This window comes from Mytilus galloprovincialis, chromosome 12, assembly GCF_965363235.1.
Source record: "Mytilus galloprovincialis chromosome 12, xbMytGall1.hap1.1, whole genome shotgun sequence".
NCBI classification, from domain to species: Eukaryota; Metazoa; Mollusca; class Bivalvia; order Mytilida; family Mytilidae; genus Mytilus; species Mytilus galloprovincialis.
This window is the reverse complement of record NC_134849.1, coordinates 64,180,501-64,206,508: the sequence shown is the minus strand read 5'-3', so window position 1 is coordinate 64,206,508 and position 26,008 is coordinate 64,180,501. Positions and strand designations below refer to the sequence as shown.

Sequence of the window (26,008 nt, the reverse complement as noted above, 5' to 3'; positions counted from 1 at the left end):
ATTTTTATTATCCACATTAACTTGATTTTCAATTGCATCATATGAAATGTTTTTTGATATATACTTAGCAACTTACAATTCAACCACAAATAATTGTTGCTGAAACTTTCAGTATAATTTGCAAGCATTAAGTTATGGTTTGCTCTTTGGCACTAAGAATTAATCACAATGCTTAAATGGGTGTACACTCTTTTTGTTTGTTAAAGTTTCACTCCACTTCAAACACTCTTAGAAACTACCAGGATGAAAGAGATATAATTAAGTTACAATCTATTTACCCACTCTTCAAATCTTTAAATTGAAAACATAAAGCGGTAGAGTTCCTGCCTACAAAGAATTTCATTATAATAACTAGAGGTTTATTAAGAGAAGAGAAACTTAAACCAACTGGATTTCAATAGAAATTTGTTCAAAATCTCCTTTAACAATAAACATGTGTGAAGATTTTATATAAGAAAAATCTGAATTACCTCCCTTTGGCCATATTTATGTTTTAAAAATCTACAACTTATTTTTAATGAAAGATTCAACAATTTTCTGGTGGTTAACCCCATTATCAACAATGCCAGTTTTTAAGACAACAGATGTTAAATGAACATAATTAAGGTCTAGTATGTATGTTAGTCTATAATAAAACGCCTTTTCTTACAATCCTTCATCTAGGTTGGATTTAAAAGAATTCACCAAATAGAGTAAATTTCATATATATATTCTTGGATAAATATGTGATAAATATGTGAATCAATACATTTATCAAAGATACAATTTGCTATATGGTATTAATGGATAAAAGGTCATCTTAAAAATTATATCAATCATTCCTTTAAATTCTGAAGACAAGTAACACTCATTGTTATCAATGTTACAAACAGACAGATGAACAGAAAGAAGAAGGGATTGCAGTAAAACGCATGTTCTGTGTTGTAAAAACTGACCACTAATATAGATATAAGAAGATGTGTTTTTAGAGCCGTAATGAGACAACTCTCCATTCAAGTCATAAATTGTAAAAGAAAACCTTAAGTATATGTCAAAGTACGTTCTTAAACAAGGAGCCTTGGCTCAAGATAAACAGCAAGCTATAAACGAAGGGCCCCAAAAATGACTAGTGTAAAACCTTTTAAGGGGGTTCGCGGGTCTAAATCATTTATATAGGATTTGTCTATATTTTTCTATAAATAAACTTTGTCTTATAGTTAATAGAAAAATAAAATAAAAAAGTGGGGTCACCGTTCATTTGCGCTCACAATCTGCCTTCGAAAGAAGCATACATTTTTGTAAAGGTGTTTTTTTTCTGTTGAAGTAATAGGAGAAATAAAGGTAATATCGAAATAAAAAAAAAAATGTATTACAGAAATCGCTCAAATTTTACAATAATTTAGTTTAAGGCGAAGTGCACGTAATTAAACTACACAATAGATTTTTAAAAAATTTTACATGTAGATTCTGCTTGTAAAAATAAATCGGAAAATAAAATAAAAAAAGGGGGTAACCGTTTTCGTTTTTGAGATACGAGATGTTGAAGTTAACAGTATCATACATCAAAATTACAAAGGATATATAGGAAAAATCGTGAAATTCGGCAGGAATTGTTACATTTCAAAGATTTTCTATTATATTAGACAATCGATTTTTTTTTAAATTTATGAGACGATTCTAAAATGTCTGAGGAATCGATTGGTGCAAAGAAAGTCCTTAGCAACCGTGCTACTTTTCAAGCTATACACTGTTAAAGTTGAATCTTGAGTGTAAAAAAACAAAAAACAACGACAACGTTATTGACGTTGCAGCAACAGTTACGACGCTTCATATAGTTCTATACTTGTATGAAATATAATATACCGTTTTGTTGGAGTTCGTGTTGCTCGGTCTTTAGTTCTTTATGTTACGTTTTGTGTATTATTGTATTGTATTTGTCTATTATATTCGGGTGCGTGCGGAGATCACCAAGCTAGAAAACTGTTGACATTTTTTCCATTATAAACTAGAACTATTTTCTACCTTAATTGGTGCCTTATTTTTGTTAAAATCTAAACACTGCGACGTGTTTTCAAAATCTTTGTTCCCATAAAACTTCATTTTATCAAGGTCTCTTCTCAGAATATCAGCCATCTGTCTGGCACACGATAAAAAATCAATATTTAAGTAAATTTAAGTTGTGTGGTAATTCTTAGTACATTTGGGTAAATTAATCTTATCTTTGTGCCGCATAAGCATCTCTTTAATTCAACACATCCCTGAGCCACGACATTATATATTTTAAGCATCACATGCGCTTCTTTTTATCACAATCCAGACCCACCGGCTAGTAACCGTTGTAATTAACTTTACACGTCTGAAGACGAATATTTGAGTGAAACATTTTTGTATGATTTTTATTTCTGGAAATCAATCTGAAATCTACAACAGTCCTTTTCCGAAAGTCTGGCTGGACCTTTACTTTTATGTGCATTCGGGATTTACACAAATTGTAACCCGAATAATTCAGTCGTATTATTCAGCTGATGTACGCATGCTACATTTCTCGTGTGGGAGAAAGTCGGACATGGAAAGGGCTTGAATTATTCGAGTTACTCAAATTGAAACTCGGGAATATATTTCTAGCTGTTCGGAATTCGCGGAAACAAATGATTTTTTTCGGCATTGCGGTATTGAATCAATATGAGTCAGGGGCATAGCTAGGTATTCAGTCAACTGTGTACACATGACATTCGATAATTATAGAGTTTTGACAACTTCACCGGCTTTCAACTACAGATAACATTGTTTATTAATTTATTTTTAATAAAACAAAAAAATGTGAAAAAATTATGTGTAGGCACGTGCCTAAAGTGCCTAACGGCAGCTACGCCCCTGTCCACAGATACCAATTATTTCTTTTAACAAATTCGAATACCAGTCAGTTTATAGGTCTTCAGTTTGAAATAGGGGCGGCAATCTATTCATTTTATCCAATCAATTGGGGGAGGGGTCAACATTGATAGTCAAAAAGCCTTGAAATATTCGATAAAAAACGTTGAATGTAAATTATATGAACTCCAAAGTCTCATATTATAAGACTAGCAAACCACAGGCTTCTCAATTCTTGTATGATCATGAACTAGGTGAAAACCTAGAGCTGACCGAGTGCGAGATCCTCATGGATAATCATCGAGGTCGTTAAACACCCCTTGCAGTAAACTTGGGTTAAATTAAAAAAAAAATCGAAATGTAATAGTCTGAACACATTTCACCTCTCATTCCACTAAATATAATATTAAATTGCAGTTACAAGTTTCACAAAACTTCCCTGACCTCTTTTCTTTAACCATAATAGAGGGAGGAGGGAAGGAGGGATCCAGATCCCGAAATCCAGGGCTTAAAAACACAAAATCCCGAGGTCCCGAATTTAAAAAAATTTAAATCCCGACTACCCGAAATTCGGAAATAGAATTCCCGGATCCCGAAAAGGTCAATCCCGAAATCCCGAGCTTAAAAATCACCCGATCCCGGAGTTCCGATAAAGGTCCTACCCCCCCCCCCCCCCCCCTTCCTGTAATTCTATATTCTATTCATTCATAATCTTGAATTGAGACTTGATACTTCAAAATTACATTCTCTAATTTTGAATGATGCACACAGGCACAATAAAAGAAAACAGATTTCGCTATATCTCTCTTCGAAATTGGAATTTGTGAAAGAAGAAATGACATGTTATATTTTATCTTACATGTGTACTTTCAATTTCAATATGTTCTAAATTTAGATTTAGTTTTCCCATAAATTGCGGACGGAATAGAAGACACCTGTTTATTTTCTGCACATGCATGTAGAAAAAGTTGAAAACTGGGAGTTAAATGACATAATTTTTACTTATTTTAAGATAAATATTAGAGTGAGACAACTTTTAAGTTACTGAGTAATTTTAGGGCCTAATTTGTTTATTTTTTGTTTGTTTTCCGTCTTTGTTCTTTCGAATGGTAATTTTTGCACTAGTGGTCAAATTATTCTCTTGGTATAGTCTGATTTCTTATATAAATATAAATCATGTTGTTAAATTTTCAATTACACAAAATACGAACTTTTCAACGTCTTTTTAATTAAACAATTAAATCCACACGTCTTTCATTAATTATTTGTAACAGGCTATTATAAAACTTTACGTTGAGTACTGTGTTTTTCGTTCAAGATTACGGTTTTTTTAAAACGATATTGTTGGGTCAATTCAGGTTTCATTTTAATATTAATTTGATATCAATAGAAGAAAATTGTTAAATGTTTATTTGTTTATTTGTTTATAATTTTGTTGTGAGGCGTTTTTTTCTTTCTGTTGATATCATAAACACGAAATGCCTTCTCCTACGCGTCTAAAACAAAAAAAAACAGTGTTTTTAAGTCAGCCTCCACACAGAACAACGTACAGAATGCTGTAATTTCTAATTGGAGTTATTTAGATAATTTCTATGAGGTTTAAGACAGCACAGGCGTGCTTGTTGGATTCATTATAGACCGCAGAAAGTAGTTTCTCTTTCGTGTGTCCTTTCTTGGAGTAAGGGAGATAACTTGCGTAACTAACGACGAACGTTTTTAATCCCGTATTCCGCTAGAGGCGTGCAATTACGTACACTTCGCCTTAAGTACAGCTTATATGGAAATTATATTAAAAAAGATAGGTCACCGATGAGTTGAAAAAGTTATTTCAATTTTAAAGCCAAAAAATGGCATTTTTCCACCAAAGGGAGATAATTTAGAACTTTTTCAATGATGTATACATTTGAAAAAGTCATCTGGGGCCAACACAAATTGATTGTTTTGAAAGATTTTTGTACCATATGATAAAGTAACAATTACAAAAGGAAATAAATAAAATTTATAATGAAAAACAAATGTTTGATTTTTTTCTGAAATTTTTATACCCTCGAGCCTCCTTAAACAGGAATATATGCCTAAATTGAGCAAAGGAGCTATTATTTTACAAATTAACAAACAACCCATAACTGGATTCAACGAAGGAAGAACATGCTGGCTCAATATACTATTAAGCTATAATGATAGCAACAGTTCACAGGTATAACAGCTGACACACAAAAATAAGTTTTAATTGACCAAGTCATATGTTTTCACTGTTTTCTACAGATGTTATGGAAAAACATATGTTGCTCAAACGTCAGAAAAAAGGCATGTGGGTGTCTTCAAAATATTTATAATACAATGATTTTTAATTACAAAAAGATTCTCAAATCTTCAGTCTGGATTTAACTCTTAAAACATCTTTTAAAACCACCAACCTGACTGTTTTAAAAAAATAAATAAATTACAAAGTATTCGCCTAATGTAACACTCTTTTAGTTATTAAAAGAAGGAAAGCAGAAATACTCAGTTAACTTTTTTGATAGATTAACTGTTGTTTCCTTTATGTCCAGTGGCAAATATTTCATAGATATAGATAGGAAGATGTGGTATGAGTGCCAACGAGACAACTCTCCAGCCAAATAACAATTTATAAAGTAAACCATTATAGGTCAAGGTACGGCCTTCAACACGGAGCTTTGGCACACACCAAAAAACAAGCTATAATAAGGGCCCCAAAATTACTAGTGTAAAATCTTTCAAACGGGAAAACCAACGGTCTTATCTATATAAAAAACGAGAAACGAGAAACACGTATAAATTACATAAACAAATGACAACTACTGACTCTCTGTACATCAGATTCCTGACTTAGTACAGGTGCAAACATTTGCAGCGGGATTAAACGTTTTAATGGTATCAAACCGTTTCCCTTTTTCTGAAACAATAGTATAACATCACAACATAGAAAAACACACTAATGTATGTTAGGGCATGTACACATTAAAAAAAAGTTATACTTTTACCTTTGTAATTTTACAACTAATTTTTTTTCAAATTCGTTTTTGTAACATTTAAGGGTTCATTTTAAAATTTATTTCTTAAACCAAAAATAATTAAATGGGGAACACAGATAATGCTCCTTCTTGCATATAATGTTGTAAAGGGACATAACTCAAGAATTGTAACAGACTTTACCTAAATTTGAACTCGATCTGAGTTTTGTGGTAATAAGCATTGTGTTTAGGATAGCATTAATGGTTGAGGCAAACTAAAGTTAGAGAACATGCAGAAACCAATTTTGAAACATATTGAATCCGTATGTAGACAGACAAGGGTAAAACTTAATACCTCTTTGTTACAGAACAACCTAACAATTAGCTTATTTTATAATATACATATTCTGGCAACTCATGAAAAAATATAAGCAAATTCACATGCCATCAAACAAATTCTTATTTACAAAACAATAAATAGCAAACATTTTTGAATTAATAGGTTACTGAATTTAATTAATTCAAACCTAATTTAAAAGTCGTTCAATTTTATTTTTGGCAAATCACTGAAGGAATCGCAATGAACAGTATAAAACAAATTAGTAAAATTGTAATCTGTCTAATTTACTCTCAATGAGGCTTGAAACGATAAGGTCTCCACTCAATTATTCAAACATTGAATTGACTCTGACTGAATCAAAATTTTCTATTTCTTTTTTGGTGCATTCTGACAAATCAAAAGGAGAAACATATAAAATGAGATAAAATGATTAAATTATATCTTTTCTAGAGGATTAAATATAATTTAATTGTCTGCCAATCTTCTGATTTACAAGGCCAAAGTTCAATGTTGGTCAGATTTTATAAAGTTCACAATTTTTAACTGACTTATTTATGTAAATGCCATATTTTTTCAAAGAACTTCTTAGCAGTACAAAACAACAAAAGATCAAATCTACTTCATCTTGTAGACATTGGGATTATTTTAATTTCCTTTGAAGATTAATAAACAATTCTTAATTATATAAGGCATTAAAGTGCATTCATAACAAGTTCTTCGATCATCTTAGCATTTAAAACATTTAATTTTGAAGGTTTCTATTTGTCAATTGTTTATTTTGAGATGAATACCAGCAAAAAAAAAAGACACAGTTCCAATAATTTAAAATTTTTCCAAACACCTTTTATTTTAATATGTATTGATATAGTGATAGGTCACAATTCTAATTTGTGATAAATGTACGTAGTATTTATTTATATAATGTTTAAGTCCCAGAAGAACTTTCTTATTAATTCCTGCAATACTGTTTTCTACTCATTTATACCTTATTGAATGAAAACTCAGTGATTGCAGCAACCTATACAATGGACAGGTAATGATTCAGGTAATCCTTGATAAGGATTAATAATTGTACCTAAATTTTACATGAGGAGTCTTATACCAATTGGTAGACACACGTACACACACACATTCAAGGCCAATACTTATAAAGTCTGCATTATTTCTAAGTACCAAAAGTCCCTTACTTTTCAACAAAATGAATTTACAAATATACCGTTTAAAACTGTCCTTACCATTGCTGATGTGTCACAGGACTTTAAACAACCATTAATCAATCGATTACTGTAAACCAACTTTTTTTTAATAAAAACAAGAAAGTTTTTCTTATGCTTAAGTACATCAATTTGAACAAGGTGAACCAACACCTGAAGTGGTTATCGTGCGGTTGGGTAATAGTGGGTGGATACCGAAAGGTATTCACAGTTGTCTTTCACTATAAAAGTTAAATAAAACGATAACATTTTTAAGTACATCAAGTTATTTTGAGAATCGTGAAATTAAATCAACCGTAAAGAGATATAGGAAGATGTGGTGTGAGTGCCAATGAGACAACTCTCCATACAAATAACAATTTAAAAAGTAAACCATTATGGCTAGAAAGGGCTAAACCCAAAATAAAGTATCTGCGAAAGTAAGTTGGTTATCAGTAATACCCCTTCCTGAACCTCATTTCCCCCTCCTCATTCATCACCCTCCTAACCTCCCTCTTTAACTTCTAATTTATCATCTTTCACAAGACAAACCAATGACCTTGAACCACCCCCTGCCGATGTGAGGTGACATTCATTAAGACAGAGCAGATTCTAACAACCTCACAAAATGAAGAGCATTTGTACAATGTGTAAGACAAGCTGTAATTATTTGTAGAATTATAATGAAACAATGTGTTAGATACAACAATCAACACCCTAAAATCTTAATCTCTTTTAAAGATGGCTCTAGAATCTGTTGGTCTAAGAAAGATGCCGTTGCAATCTCAGTAATCCTTTACTTTAAAGTGATAAAATAGATCCACATATCATGATAATTTTTGTCAAGGAAAAAACCCATCAAATATACCAGGGCTGATATGCATAAAACTACTTAGGTTAAGATTTTTCCCCATTGGTCAGATTTTTCTTCATGTCCTATGATAAAATAGTTCTATGATTAATTAGATATCTTAACATAAGTGGCTTTATGCAGATCAGCCTTGGTTAACAATTCTGTAATTTAGTGATTAGTGCATCGGACTTAACTAACACAAAGGTTCCTGGTTCGATTCCCGTTTGGGATGAAAATTTCAGGAACTCAATTTTCGGCTCTCCCTTGACACCATCTGCGAGTATGGTCTTGAGGAAACGATGATAGTCCGTCGGAAGGGGACGATAAATGGCTGACCCGTGTTAAGAGAGCCATATCTCTTGCACGTTAAAGACACCCTTGTAGATTTCGAAAAAGAGTAGGCTATAATGCCGCTACAAGGCAGCACTCGTACCCGCAAAATGGAAAGGGATTAATATAAGTTCCCAATCCACTATAAATAAATATGTTTAAATTAAATAAATAACAATTCTGTAAGGTTAAGCGAAAGATCAATTATAGAGAATATGGATTCTTTATTATTAGATATTAGCTATTAGTATATAACCTACAAATTTAAGTTCTCAACAAGGTTACACAGAATACCATTTATATAAACTTATATCCAGACTTTTACAATACTACAAACTATTTTCCTCAGTCCATGTAAATTGAAATACTCACAAACATACATCAGATAATGAACTTTCCATAGAATTATTAATTGCAAAAAACTTGAACGTCCTAATAACCCAGTGAAATAATTGACTTTTAATTGCATTTAAAAGTCTCTGATTCATCTTAGAAATTGCAATGATCAGTTAGCATGGATCAGTTACATTCCTAATGGGGCAATACATTTCTACAACTGAACTTTCCTTTTTGTCTAACATTGTCATTATACAGCTAAAATTAACTGTTTCAATTCTATGAACTCTCACCCATGGAACAATAAACACTAAGAATTTTAAAATTGATTTAACAGGATAGAATTCTGCCCCATTTTAACAAGATCAAAGCATGTATAGCCAGCAGAATTGCTTTCATAACAGCACACTGACGAAATGTATTTATTTTGTTTCACACCTATCCAGTGGCAAATCCAGAAAATTGATGGGGTCAATTTGTTGCATATAATATTCAAAAAAAATATATTTTGCCTAGTTCTGCTCCTTGGTATTACATGTATCAATAATCGTGAATAAATACACTACCCCTTTGAAAAATCCTGGATCCGGTAATCTACTGAGACCCCATAGCCAGGATGTTTCTGAGACGTTATTTAGGGTCATTATGCTCTTAACAATTAAACCTCAATCTAAATCTATAAAGTTGAATATATTAAAAGTATTTATTGCTATTAGAACCCAGACAAAACATCCTCTACCCCTCACTACAGGTGTGCTAGTTTCCAATTGTTCATGGGCATAACTCTAAAGCAGAAAATGTGGTACATTACTGGTAGATAAAAATGGTTCAAAATTACAATGTCCAAACTTTGATTTCTAAGATGGAAGAATTTAGGATCCGCAGGAACAATTTCTGAACTTTCATTTCCATCTTTGTCCCCAAAATAATTTCTTAAACCCTCTGTTTCCATCTTGGTTTTCTAGAATAATTTTTGAAACCCAGTTTGATTTTTGCAAAATCTTGCTTTAGATATATGTTCTTATTCACCTTAGCAATATCTGTCATCACTGTTTTATAACAAATCTTTAAATTTTAAAATGCACCAAGTTTTATTGCTTATTTACAGTATCACAATTATCAGGGCATAAATATCCTAGAAATTGTGTGAAATGTGATTAATTTTGTGTCTTTTATTGACGAGATAAACATGCATGTACATAAAAATCTCAACAGATAATATGCATAGGGGAATATAGCATTAAAATTTCAACAGATAATATCCATAAATAAAGAGAATAAAAATTTCAACAGATAATAGAAATAACGAAAAAAAATAAACTAATTTTTCAAAATGTCTTCCATCAGATCTGGAGTATTTAACCAGCAGAAGACATATATATATTTTTTTAGTTCAGTTACTTCCCTTTGTTTAAGAACCCTAGAACAATTATAGTTGAACATATAATATGCAAAATGAAAGAGCATTAAAATTTCAACAGATAATTGAAATATGAAGAAACCAAAGTAATTTTTTAAAATTTCTTCCAAAATAGATCTGGAGTATTTAACAAGCAGAAGACAAGTTAAAAAAGAAATAAGTCCGGAGCTACCTCCCTTTGTTTAAGTACACCCACAACTTATTTTCAGATCGATGTTCAGCAATGCTTATTATAAAAACAAAACACTCTTAGATTTTGACCCCCCACTTCTTTGTACCTGAATAAACAGATGGGAATGAGAAAAAATCTTAAATTTCTTCAGGAATTTAAATAAAATTGATTCAAAGTAAATTTTGCTTATTTTTTCATTCACTTTCCCCAAACACCTTATGTTCTGCTCAAATGGTTTTTGAGATTTTTATAAACTTTTCTAGGCAGAAGGATAAACATAGAGAAGTGCTGAATGTGTTTACATTTTGTGCGTATTAAATAAAAATAAATAATTAATCTAGCAAATGGATGGAAATCGACCATCTTGAAAAGTTCAAAAGAACTTTTATTAATCATTCTGATTTTCTTTTCAATCATTTGTTGTACGTCTTATCTTTGTCTGGGTCATTTAGTTAGCTTTTACTTTTACAAAATATTTTTAAATTGTTTGTTCCACAAATGTTCAAAGACGACTAACAAATTCATTCTTGATGATTATTCTAATTTTTAACTCATTGGTTATCAATAAACAATATCTATTTCCCAAATTTTAGGCAGTTACCGGTATATATTTTCTATTTGGGCGTCCTTTTATCTGGCTAAAAAACTAATATGTGAAGGTTTATAAAAAGTTGTAAAACTAAATTAGTTACCATCTTGTTTTATACTTTGTATACATTGAAGGTTTCAAAATTTCATTATGTCAGTTCCTGGAAACAGAGATAAAGTCCTCCCAACAAGATTACTACAATAGACCTCTAGTGCAATGGTAAATAAAAGAAAAGCCCCTGGGTGTCTGGATGTTGGACAGTAACCGGACATAAGAGCAGAATGGGTCTTCAACGCAGCAAGAAAATCTTTTACCCAAAGGTGGGCCTCAGCTGGTCCCTAATTAAAATGTATACTAGTTCAGTGAAAATGGACATCATAACACTTAACTCCAACACATATAAAAGTATTTTCTCGTTTTGACATTTGCCACATCTCAACTGGTGTTGGCTGTTTGTGTGTGTTCAACTGGGGGAGCCACTGCTTGCAGTTCTTACTGACAATATAATTGGATCTGAGGAGAAGCTATACCAAAAACTTTATGTCCAGACAATTTGCAAAATCACAAATATGGAACATTACCATAACGACATAAACACCAAATAATCACAAAACACAAAAACACTTAGAGATATCAACAAATACCAAAAAGATTCCACTGTTGGGGTCAGCACAACCATGGGCTTTTTTACTTTAGGGGTCAAAACCTTTAAAGAACTGTACTAAACTTTCTTTAACTCTAAACCTTACCCTTACACTAAACCTAAGTCTGAAACCTAACTCTAATCTAAAACATCCCCTTATCTTACTCAAACCATAAATAAACCCTTATCCTAAAGTATAGGGATAGTGTAAATTATTTCATTGAGACAGATATACTCCTTCGAAGAAAAGTCGGCTAAAAAAAGTACGCAATCTGTTTTATAACCAGTAAAGATAAGTAAAGAAGGTGTTGCACTCCGCACACTTTCCTAATAATGTGATGAACATGCATGCGAACACATTTTTAACACATTTCAACATGCCTGATTTTTTTAAATTCCGAGATATCCATCAATTGCTACTCATTAAAGTAAACATATACTGTAATAATATAAAACTGTTATTGAAAGATCAGACGCAGGCAATATCTGTTTTATACCCAAGACAATTTATTTGTAAATTTGAACTGGTTATTTGCGTTATAATTAAGTATTAAAGTTTTTATAACTACAATGTATCTATCTTTATAAACTGTAGGATATTGAATAGACAAATCATAAATTTGTATGAGAGCCTCTTTTCTAGCCAAGAGTTACGATTCATTACCCTCATCTCCACTCTGGGAGGAGGGGACTGAATCGTAACCCTTATCTATTGAAGAAGGTGTTAGAGATTATAAGGGATTGCCATTAGATTTATTTGAAGATCAGGAGAAAGGAGGAAGTGAGAAAGGAGAAAGCAATCAGCAGATTTGATTTCGATTTGATTTTGGTGTTTTAACGCCACTTTTAAGCACTGTATTTAGGCTATTTCGTGGCAGCCAGTTTTTATTGGTGGAGGAAGCTAGAGTTTCCGGAGAAAACCACCAACCTTCAATAGGAAAACTGACAATCCTTAAGTCAATTAAGATTGGAGACAGTTTAAGTAACTACTTAGACCACTCGGCCACCTAGGCCCCTGCAATCAGGAGAAAGGGTCCATTCAGGCGAGGGGGAGAGATATATACATTCTTCACCTTGATGTTAAACATTCATCAATCATTCAAATATCTTACAGAAGCATGCCTTCATGCCCATTTCTCTTGGTATGAAAATAAATGCTGAAAAATTGTATTTTTTTTTTAATTGTCCATTTGGAGCCAAGGAATAACAGATAAACCAGTCAAAAGAAACAGTCTATAAATTTCTTTAAATGAAACATAAAGAAGAAATACAAATGGATATAAAATTGGCAACCAAATCCTATAAATTTTATAATTTTGTGATTTTTTGACTTCATAATATATTGATATTTTTCAATTGAAAGTCTTGATATATTTCAGGTTTCAGTTTTTGTAACTTAAGTATAAATGCAGATGTGAAAGACCTTTTACCATGAGAATGATATTTTGTCATTTTATTGGAATTAGAAGCAGTCTTAGATTTAAGTCCTGACCAAAATATATATAAGCAACACAACTACATCTGACTTTCTGTCACTTTCATCATGTATGTTACAAGTAATATTCATTTCATTTAATAGATTTCTTCTGGGTTAATAAACCAAAATATTAACATACCCGAAAGCAAAACTTAAATATGGAACATACACTGAGACAGCAGAGACGGACAATTGGAAATGTAATCAAAGACAGCAACCCAACAAATCTTTGATAGTCTCTATTTATTTTTCCTTTAATTCCCCTATCTAGTACTGTTTAAAGATTGATATTATTGACCTCTTGTTCATTGTCAAAGGGTGAAGACTGTTTGTAGTTTTACTGTGTGTCTGATTTTTTGTCATCAGGTTGCTGTACATGTGTCTTTAAAGTTAACTCTAAATCTTCTTTCATTCTTATAGCATAAAAAAAGAAGAAAAAAATGTTTGTTTAATGAGTCAATGGAACCAGCTTGAATAGAAAGTATAAGTTTTCAAAGTATTATAAGCTTATAATGTGCATTCAGTTCAATCTACCTCAACGATTCTCCCTCTCTACAAGACAGCAAAATAAAAACAGATTTTTTAAAAAGATAACCTTTTCACTAAAATATAAAACATGGATAGATCCTAGCGATTATTTTCACTTTGATCAAAATCGTAAATGAGAAAACAGATGGCGCTTCATAAAAAGAGAATTGCGAGTGTTCGGAAAATTGAAATTTAATTGCACTTCTCTGTACAGAAGAAATAAGAATGTTTATCAAAACATGAAAGTCAAAAACAGCTTTCAAATGTAAAGTTATACCAAAGAAAAAATTACGAAGAGTCAATTTGACTTATTTTTATCATATGTATAATATTATGAACTAATTGTTCTGAAAATTACATCTGTTTTATAAGACTATTCTCATTAATTGATTTGGTAATTAATTACTGTATGATCAATTGTAGATGACTATTACAGCCATTTTGAACATTCTTTCAATGATGATGCAGTTGTTTTATAACAACATAAAAGTGAAGTTATTTCAGGTCTCAAACTAAATGCAAACTAGTATTCTAAGGGCTCAAGAAGGTTATTCTGTGTTAGTCTTAAAAGAAAAGTGGTGAAAAAAGTTTTATAATTGCTGAAGAAAGACCCAGAGCGTTACAAAATATCTAAAAAGTTCAAAACGTTCAAAACGTGGAAAACATTCTATAATGTTGAGATAATCAGGGATGTCACATTTGCAGCGTTCTTATTTAAGATGGCGTGTTTGTTTTTGTTTTACGAGTTATCTGAGTGCAGAACGTGGCAAATCAAAGATAGTCATTTCTTTATTGTCAAAATAAACTCCCATTTGATCGCTGAATTTCATCAAGATATTATTTCAAGGCACATTTTTCCTTTTTGTATTTGTTTTGTTCTAGGTTTCAAAACAAAGGGCAGATAATTAAATCATAACCATTCAAACAATTGAAATAAACAATTAGACAAGTAAAGGTGTAACTTATGTCAAGTGAAATTTATTACTAGGTAATGAACAGCCATAGATTATCAATTCTTAGTACTGATGCTGTTAATTTCTAAAGGGCACCAAGACAAGGCGGGTTCATGTTTTTGATTCCAGCGTCCCTGATAAGGTTTTTTTTTTGTAGAAGACTTGCTTTTCAAGTGTGCAGAATGTATAATGAGTTTATCTACAAAAAATAAATAAAAAAAGCATGAAAATTCAGCACCTCTTTGATGACTTCAATCTTTTTTTTTCTCAAAAATACATTTGACTGCTAACAAATTAGAGCTATTTCATAAGTAATCAAATGAATGCAGGGAAAATGTCAAAAAGAAAGGAAACCTGTACAATGGACATGTACACATTACAATCAATATAGTTGACCTATTGCTTATAAATAGTATCTGACACACAGACTTGACCACAGAATCTAAACATTGATCACTAATTAATAAATTAAGGTTGAGGTCAAGCGAACCCCGTCTTACAGACATGTAAACCTTGCAATAATCTCATTCACCAAATATAGTTATTCAATTACTCATAAAAAATGAGTTTGTTATTTGAATAGACCTTTTTTTCAAGAAGTCCCTGAACCATGAAAATGAGGTCAAGGGCAATGGACATATATGACTGATGGAAACTTTATAACATGTATCATCTGCATACAAGGTCTTCTATCCTTTGAAATATAAAGCTGAATACAAATTCAAAAACTTTGTGCCTTAAACGCTGCCAAACTTTCAAACCTATATGCCTCGTATGTGTGACTTTTGTTTTGGTAAGACAAAAATGACATAACTCATCAATATGAAATCAACCAAGTCTAACAATATATTATATAATGTAAACAAGCACTCTATATTGACCTCAATTCAATCTATTAATTAAGTCTTGATCAGGTAAGAAATCTGTAACCCTAATTAGCTGATCAATTCAAAACCAACACATACCAGTATCTTCTTTTACACTAATCTGTTTATTAGACATTAATTACCAGTGATCAAGGTAAAAGACTCATGGAACTAATTAGCTATCAATCAGCTAATATTTCGATAACAATGAAATATAAAAGTGTACTTGCATTCTTCAACTTTTTTTTTCACAATAAATTGACTCTTATACAGTACTAAAAATCTATATATTATCATCTTTCAAACTCCATGCCAATAATTATAAGCAACTGATAATTTACTGATTTCTATCTGGTACCCTAATGATTTCAAATCCAAGTTGTTTCTAAACCAGTAACCTTGATAATGGTTAGTATATTAATAGTGGTAATTATAAAGGTATCTTTTTCAGATCAGAAGATGTAAAACAACACACAATTATGAATGTGACCTTGAAGGAACTTTCTTATCTACACTTTATAGTGTAAAAAACTGCAGGAATCTTTGTTGAATCTGTGTGGTTTTGTTTATTTTTGTCAAGATCCAATCAAATTCCTTGAAATTTACGTCAGCCAATCAGAAAATTCTGTTGAAAATTCTGAAATTGACGTTGTCAATCAAAATTTGACTGGCAGCTGAGATTTCTTATCTGTTTCAAGATTTTTACTATCAGAACATAAATAAGTAATTTATAAGTTTGGCGTGTGTCTGCACTATAGGTTTCACAAATGTTGTAAATAATTTGAAAAGAATTGCATCAACATGTTTCTTTGTAAATGTTAAAGAGATTTTCATCTTGATTTCAATTTTAAAGTGTTGTAAGTTTCCAGTTTGGAATTTAATAGCTTGCTCATTTCAAATCTGATTTGCAGCAAATTTGTTGGGCTATTATCAGACTTTGAACGAAATGTCAAAACTCCCAAAGAATTTCAATATTTGACATACATCTGCACAACCTCTTTTAAACACATATTTTTATTTAATTATTTATGTTCTTCTCTTTCTAAACTTTAAAAAGTTACCCTTGGCTATTAGCCTTACAATGAATTCTTTTCACAAAACTGACATTACAAAAATTAATTAGTCTTAATGTCCCTTTTTGGGGCATTATGCTTTTTGGTCTGTTTGTCTGTTCATTTGTTTGTTAGTCTATTTGTTCATTAGTTTGACCGTCTGTCCTGGTTAAAGTTTTTGGTCAAGGTAGTTTTTGATGAAGATAAAGTCATCACTTTGGACTTAATACACATGGACCCTATGATATGATCTTTCTAATTTTAATGCCGAATTAGAGTTTTAACCCCAATTTCTATTTCACTGAACAAAGAAAATGATATGCAAGTGGGGCATCCATGTATACTATGGTGTTTGTAAAAACTGCTGACTCATGATGTCTCATCATTATTTGTTGATACAGATGAAATATTGTCTCTTCCTGTGTTTAATAAATATTGCTGGTCTTGAAAGATGAACCATATTATATTACAGGGTTAATTATTACATTTGTTACCATTTAACATCTTTTTTTTTTTATAACTGATTGATTGTTGATTGTTTGTGTTTTAACACCACTTTCAAGCCCCACTTTTGGGCTATTTCGTGGCGGTCTGTTTTTGTAGGTGGAGGAAGCCGTAATAACTGGCCTTCGATAGGAAAACTGATAATCCTAGTCAATTTAAATTGGAGTCAAGTGCACCCTCACAAGTGGAGTTTGACCTCACAACCTCAGTGTTGACTGGCTAGTGATTACAGTAGTAGGAGTACTTAGACAACTGAGCCACCAAGTTCCCTTTTTTATAATAAATTTCATTTGAAATACCAATTAAATATTGGTCCTACAAGGAGTGTTTTGAAGGAGAAAAATTATTTTATTCAATTACCCAGAATGGAGCTTAGGCCCACTGAGTGCATGCACATTTAACACCAGAAACCTTAAATGACTTAACATGACTACATGATCAATAACTCAAAATTTAAATATCATTTGGACATAAACATAGATTATCTTTTAATACTAGTATATTAAGGTTGGTGGCTTGCTATTCTCTACTCTTAAAATGTAAAAAAAAAAAGCTCAAGTAAGTCAGCTTCCACTGTTCAAATGATTTCCCCATATTTCAATCATTTTTCATGAATGACTTTTATATTACTAATATTTATATACTGATTTCCTCGACACAAACTTTGATGCTTCTCTGATCAGAAGAGAGAAAGTCCATCTTGCCATAACACAAGCTGTGAAAATATTACTGTTTACAGCAGAGTGCGACTGCACTTACATGCTCTGATAACCTATAAAGTTAGATGTACTATAATCTTAGCATTGAGGTATCGAAACAGGGACACAGTATGATGTTTACATATCAGATACTATGTCAACGTTTATTTGTTTGGACTAACAGAACAGATTTTCTTTAACCTTTATTTCGTAAGGAACAAAATGAAATACTGTTATATTTGTTCCAATGGAAATAATAATACAGAATATTTCTTCCACTTGGAACTTCTATTACAAAGGAACTTCTATTTCGTGACAACTTATAGATTATTATTTTTTTTTCATAACGATACAGAAAACAGTGATTTTCTTTATAGCTAATTCTTAGGGTCTGTTTAAAAAATGTAAAATTCCAATTGAGGATAATCTCAAAACCATGTAGAATTCTCAAAATTATGATATAAACATTAATATTGATTCCCATAAAAAGACATTACTAGGACCAATATAAAAATCATTTTGATACATCCCTGTAAAATGAAGACTTGATACTTTAGGGGAAATTAAGGAGGAGAATAGTTAGTTGATATATAATCCAGCTCAGGGGGTATATATCTGTTATCCCCTCGCCATGGATGGTGGGCAAAACTTCTAATTGATCCCCTGCAGCTGTCCAATTAATACATATAGAGATCTAAGTTTAAAGATTTTAAACAAAAAAAAAGCACTGACATTTCAGCGTAGAGGTGACATTCAAAGAAGAGAAAGAGCAACAAGAAAAACATGTCAGAAACATCCTCTCGCGCTTTCAAATCTGCACCGGCTGCATCTGTGCCTATTATTACAATTACATGATACAAAATAGTGGTAACATCACAAATCAAGCAATTACAAACAAATACATAACCATAATTACATTTTTAATTACAACTTCAGAGGTCAAAAATCTTCTAATTGATTTCCCGAATCTTCATCAAGGAACGAAAACTCGAACAAGTATCTATGATTCATCAACACTTTGGAGATGAGATTATTTCTCCATGCCCGAACAGGTTTAAGTAACGTATTATATGAATTAAAAGGTATGGAACCATGTGTTTAAGATATCACCGAGAATCGAAGCATCCTCAAACATAACCTCGGATACAAGGTTTTCTCGAGGAAGTAGAAAGTTTCGTGGTACGTTGTATTTCGTTACAAATAAGTTTAATAGGAAAGACATATGGTAGCTACTGATTATTTTCATGAAAAAAATTTAAACATTATCTATTTATTTTGAAACATATGTTTTGATTAGATGTCAAAATTTTAATAAGAGCTCAGGGTAACGACCTTATGATTAAGGTATGTAACAGAGTGCTGTAATTTCAGAAATATTTGTTATGTTTCTATAATTACAAATATTACGACATTAGAGGTTTTACAAAACAAAAAAAAAACTTTGATTTTAAATGTTGATAGCTTTACCTTATTAAATTCCCAATAATTAATCTCAACATTTGATTTTGTTAAAAAATCCAAATAATAATTGCCACAAAAATGTCTGAATCAGCATTTATGTTTTTCTTTACTGAAAAATAACTTTTTACAAGAAAGAAAATATCAACAAGAGAAAATATAAACAAGAGAAGAAGATAGATTGCCAATTGTTCTCACAAAAAAGTTTCATTGTTAAAAAAAATATATATTTGTGATTTAATAGTCATTTTAGTGTAGTTTGGTTTAAGAAAGCCTTTATATGCAAAACCGATCCAATATCTGACAAGTCTGACTAAACTTGCAATAAATTAAAGTCATATTATTTTTTTTTTTAAATGAGGTGTATGAAGCACTTTCTTATCGTCTTTCAGTAACAGCCTACAACATAATCTATGTAATTGTCAAACAGCTGTGCTTTACTTAAAGATGCACTAATTTACTGAAGATGAGGGCGAGTTTGTGTCAGGTCTATCTGATATACTTGTGAGCTGCATCAATAAAATGAATATCAATATATCCATTAACTAATTTTGGGTTGAACAAGAATGGGCCCCACTCCCACTATCAATTTCTACGTTTAGTGGACCTTTAAATTGGGGTCAAAATGCCAACTTAGAAAGATTTGACTTCAACTTCATCAAAAACTAACTTGACCAAAATCTTAAACCTGAAGCCGGACAGACTGACGGACAATCATACAAACAAATAAACAGACCCATAGACAGAAAAACATAATGCCCCTAGGTGGGGCATAAAAAATAGCTATGGAAAATCTGTAACTGTTTCAAAATCGAGTTGTTGTAAGAAACCTTTTAACAGACCAACATTCATCCTTTTTTTTGAATTTGAATGTTTCAAAATCAATAAAATGCTTATGAATTTACAAGTATACATGCAGTAGCAAAAGGTTAATTTCTATCCAACACAGCTTATATAAGATTTGGACAGAGACATTTTCTGTTTAATTGTTGCACATTAAAGATATATCTATTGAGAGTTTCAGTCAGTTTTCACAATATATTACAAGCCCTATCGCCAAGGCCATGAAGGCTAGTAAAATTATTTCAGACCAGTAAAAATGTTCCTGCAAAGAAGCCTCACAAGCAATTCAAATATAAAAAAAAAAATATGAAAGAATAATTTTTCAGGCTTTCAAGTAAAAAAAAAATTCCTTGAAGACTGCAAAAAAAAAAAAATCCTATTGAGAAAAAAAACCAATGTACATACACAGCTAAACCTATGATAAAGAGAATAGTGATAAAAGAAGATTTATAATGGTACATTGCAGTCTTCTTCAGACAGCTGGTAAATATTTAAATTATTCAAATCTATCAACCATATACAAGCCACACATGACCTATCATTTGAACAAAATTAATTATTTGTAAAGGCAGACTAAATTTTGATAAGATTGGTAAGCATTGAGTAATTTTCATTCAAATATGATTTCTAACCCACTTGGGGGCTAACTTCAACTCATTAAAATGAGATACTGACAGTAGCGAACAGCTAGGAATTTCAAATCTGAAAATTTTGATCTAAATAACATAAATCGCTACCTCATAATCTTTTAAACAGGGTAAATTTTATACTACAATCAACGCATGAACAGCCTTTTTTCAAGTCATTAAAATTTCTTTGTTGTTTTGTTTATAAGCTTGAATTATTTTTATAAACAGCTACTTTTTTACCTAGTTTATGAGAGTTTATTGTTTTAAAGACTCATCAGTTATTTTTACAAATCTGTTGGAGACTAAAATTATGTTTTATTTTAGGATAGAAAGTATCATACGTCATATAAAAAAGAAGATGTGGTATGATTGCCAATGAGACAACTCTCCACAAGAGATCAAAATGACATGCCTTGTCTTAGTTTAAACTTATTTATTTATAGTGGATTGGAAAACAAGTTATTGCAACTTATAATAATCCCTTTCCACTATGCTGTTGCGAGTGCTGCCTTGTAGCAGCATTAGCCTGCTCTTTTTTCGAAATCTACAAGGGTGTCTTTTAAGTGCAAGAGATATGGTTCTGTCTTAACATGGGTCAGCCATTTATGGTCCCCTTCCGACAGACTATCATTGTTTCCTCAAAACCATACTCGCACATGGTGTCAAGGGAGAGCAGAAAATTCAGTCTGTAAAATTTTGTCCCCAGAGTAGGGATGAAACCAGGACCCTTGTGTTAGTAACCCGTTGCACTAACCACTACACCACGGCTCTCGTTTTATCATTTAAAAGTAAATTCGAACATGTCAGGGATAACTTTCTTCAGATGATCATATACTTATAGATACTAGCATGACAATAAGGATATTGGGTAATTGAAATTTCCTGTTACATTATGGAAATTATTTTCAATTAAGAAATATATCTCTTTCTTGCATAAAATCTCTGATTCCATGCCTGACTTTTGGTATACTTTTTGGTTATTTTGTTTTTTTCAAATATTCCACAATCGTATAAAAGACACTTTGTCTAATCAGTTATCAAAGGTATCAGGCTTATAATTTAATACACTAATGCTCATCTGGTTCCCAAAAATTGGTATCATAATTTTATCATAGAGTAAAGTGGTCCATAACAGAAATCATCAACCAACTAAATGAGGGTAGTAATGCCCTTTAACTTCAGGCGTCAAACAGTAATTTTCTGCTACCGTTAGCGTCAAATTGGTTAAAATTTTACCGTGTTTCATCAAAATATCCTTATCGTGGTTCGTCAGAGATCTCAAATAATAATCGTTACCGTCAATTTTTGGAAAAAAATTAGCGTGATTCGTTAAAATCAGTTGATGTTTTAATCGTCTAAAAGAAAGTGTACATTTTATTGTCATACACCAAAAATTACCGTTAACGTCATTTGGCAAGAACTTTTACCGTTATTCGTCATAAATGTCAGATGGTCTTTATTTACAGGTAAATCTTACCTGTGGATTCCAGGACAAGCCTGTGGTATGGTTTTCTTTGATGTAACTCTGGAGAGTGGACAATGTGGATGACCAAGCCTTTACCCAATTAACATGATTCTCATCTCTGAAAAATAAAATTGTCAATTTGTTAGTTTAAATATTTTGGTACAGAAAGGTCAAACATGGAACAAACAAAAAACTGAACATTATAAGAGATGTGAAATTTGTTCTTATATTGTACTGTTTCACCTTAATTCTAGGTTAGGGGGATGGTTTCTCCAGCAAACCCCACCACATTCAGTATGTGCCTGTCCCAAGTCAGAAACTTGTTATTCATTTAAATTCCTGGTTTCCCAGTACCAGGTAATCCAAATCCACAGAAATTTGGTATCCAAAAAATATAAATGAATCAACAGTATTCATAAATATATTTTTTGGCTCCTAAATTTGTCTATATTTTGAATTAAGTCAGTTAGGTTTCAAGAACTATAATTATGAATATATATACTTTTTGGTTTCTAAATTAGTCTACATTTAGACTTACAGACTTAAGTTTCAAGGACTATCATTATTGTTTATTAAGTATATTTTCTGATTCTAAATCTTAAACTTATTGATGTGTCTGCTTTCTCAATTTGGTATAAAAACAATTCAATTTATGAGTTTAGAAACAGGAAATTTAATGGACTCTCAAACTTTGATTATCAAGATTGAAACTAAACCAACAAACTTCCTCAGACTTAAAAATACCTTTGTTTGATTATTTAATGCAATGCTAGAATATCTCATTACAATTTAAACTATTTTATATCTTTAGAAGATTTTTTATTCTATTGAAAATTATTCTTCTCAAGTGTAAACTTTGATTCTCAGGATAAAAACTAAATCTACAAATTTCCTAGGACTTTATATATCTTTTGTTTGATTTATATAATGAAATGACAGGAATTCTCCTTATAATTTAAACTATTTGGTATCTTTCAAAGATTTTCAATTCTATTTAAAATCATTTGTCTCAAGTGTTAATAACTGATGAAAATGAGCTCTTCAAAAACACTTAAAAGTTTGTTTTTTCAACGAAGTTCATAAAACTTGATTTATTTTAAAACATCTGAAACATGTAAATAAAACCATCCAAAAAATCTGTACTTTTAACCAAAAAAAATATTGTTTACAAGATAATCACATTTTTATCAGTTATAACTGATTATATCTTAAATATCTCATCTTCTGAGTGTTTTTTCAACAGAAATTCAAGAGTTATCTTTCTTTAGCTGCAAAGATTTCTTAGAGAGAGAATGCCCAATTTTATCAAAAGTGCTACAGCTTGAAAGAATTTGTTGTGCCTGTCCCTAGTCTTGAACCTGTATTGGGGCCTTTTATAGCTGACTTTGCGGTATGGGCTTTGCTCATTGTTGAAGGCCGTATGGTGACCTATAGTTGTTAATGTCTGTGCCATTTTGGTCTTTTGTGGATGGTTGTCTTATTGGCAATCATACCACATCTTCTTTTTTATATGTCAAATCTTATCTGTTTTCAGTAGTTGTGTAAATTGGTTGCTGTCAGATGATTTTTTTTCTTCATTTTTTTTTCTAAATCAGCAAGTTGAATTTCTTTCTGTTTAAATTGTTCATATTTTGTCATGTTCTGGGCCATTTGTAGCTTACTATATATTTTATGGGTTTTGCTCATTGTTGAAGGCCGTTTGGTGACCTATGGTTTCTTAAATCCTTATCATTTCTATTTCAGTGATTAGCTGTTTAATAGGCAACCATACAGTAACTTTTTTTATATCAACACTACCAAAGCCATATACTAAAATTAGGGATTAGAAATAAAGAAAAAAATTATTTATAAATAGTTTAAAAAATTCAACAGAGAAATTGCAGGGGTTTTACGTCTTGAATCAATAATGTTTTTAATATTTCAATGGTGAACCATTATGACTTGGATGGAGAGTTGTCTTATTGGCACTCATACCACATTTTCTTATATCAAGGAACAGCATCATTGTTTAATATAAATTGTCTCAATTCAAAATTTATAAATTTTATCATAATTATAGCTTTAGGTATATGACTTCCTTGGAGAAAATCAAATAATTCTTATCTCTTAAAAGTCAACCAGAAAATCTCTTCAGGTTCTCAATTAATCAACAACAAAATTATTAGTAATTTAAAAGTTCAAAGGAATTTCTTTTTGCAAATATTGCGATGACATTAGTTTCACAAAAATCAACTCTCATTTTTGGTATTGAAATACCTCCCAAAAAATTGCAATAACTTACATCTTACATGTGTGTACATTTTTCAACAGAGACAGAAATAAATGAGCACAATATTTTCTGAATTAACAGTAAGCTTTGAAATTCCACCTCTGTTCAACAAATGAAACCAGCATTAAAATCTGTTTAAACTAAGGATAAACATTTCAACACAAATTCTTTACAAGGCTTAAAATTAAGCACTATAGAAATGCACTACAAATTGTCTCAAGATGATTCCAATTTACAGAAGAAAGCCGTCAGATCTACGTTGTTCCAAAAAAAATTAAAAAACAAACAACTCTGTCAAAACAATAAAAGAAACCAATTTGCAGAAAAGATCTAAAATAATTCTGAAGTTTTAAAAGAAAAAAGCGATGTAAAAACATCAACTTTGACAAGTTGGAAACATAAAGAAATACCTTTTCCAATACCCTTAATATGATATACAGATCAGTTAAACGTTTTGAGTACCTGATAATTAGCACTGCAAATTTAAAGCATTAAAGTGAATGATAGATGGATCGTTTAAGTGTTTTAACAGCAGGACAAGATAACACACCATTCATCCATTTTGCTGATGCAGGTGAAAGTTTGATGGAGTTTTTTGTTTACAAAGTTTGAAGTTTAATCAGTAATGAAACATTTATGATGTTTCTGTAATAAAATCATTGGCTGCTGGTATTTTTTAATTGAAAAAGAAAGAAAAGAAGGAATGCACTGTAATATCTGTTGAGTTAATTCTCATAATGAAAAAAAGGTGATGGGAGTTTCTCTATATATTGTCAATTTGAATGTTACCCTCTAAATTCCTTGATAGGCCAATAAATTATAAATTCTGTTTCTAGTTTCCTAAAGAATCTTAAATTTTAAAGCTGTTTTAAGTTGAGCACCAGTAAAGTCTAGAATATTTCAACATGTGATAAACTAAAAAAAAGAAAAAAAGAAAAAAAAAAAGGCTATGGTACTTAGCTAATTTTTTACCCGACTTGAAAGATTTCCCAGTCTTTTTATAAATATGTGAGTAAGAACATTTTGTGTGTAAAGCTATCTGATCATTTCTTAGAATATCAGTATAAAAACATCACTTGATAGTGTACATGTTCATAGGATACCAGTTCACGAACAGAATTCAGTCCTAAGTACATAAACTTACTTCCCCTTGTAATCTTTAAGAACACGGTTGGAGTAAAACATGCCAGCATCAGCCATATCTTTGACAAATGGTCCTGGTGTTGGTGCCTATCAAATAAATACACATACAAAGACATGAAAGTTACATTAATATGCACTCCATTTTTTATTTTCATATGCTTCTAGAACACACCTGTGAAATCATTGACATTTAAAGCGTGGTTTAAGTATGAAGACTGTTGTACGATGAATTTGTGTTGAAGATTTTATGAGAGAATTTTTTCTCCCAAAATAAAACAAACTATATAATCATACTATAGGCAAGGATGACAAATGTAACTATGCATGGTACTTATAGGACACGGAGGCTTGATGATTAATTTATTGCAGATGGAAGAGAAGCGACACACAAAATAAGGTCTTTTCATTTAATAGTGTAGATA

At 31.1% G+C, this 26,008-nt stretch overlaps 1 protein-coding gene across 3 annotated transcripts in view; it reads right to left on the bottom strand.

Annotated features, from left to right (window-relative positions):
• The window catches only part of LOC143054535 (adenylyl cyclase-associated protein 1-like), a 71,149-nt gene that overhangs the window by 13,069 nt on the left and 32,072 nt on the right, over window positions 1-26,008 (bottom strand). For all 3 annotated transcript variants that reach the window (XM_076227555.1, XM_076227556.1, XM_076227554.1), the window contains exons 7-8: window positions 25,588-25,673; window positions 22,187-22,292 (exon numbers count right to left, since the gene is read on the bottom strand). In XM_076227555.1, coding sequence (XP_076083670.1) covers window positions 22,187-22,292; window positions 25,588-25,673 — 192 coding nt within the window. The remainder of the gene's footprint in view (window positions 1-22,186; window positions 22,293-25,587; window positions 25,674-26,008) is intronic.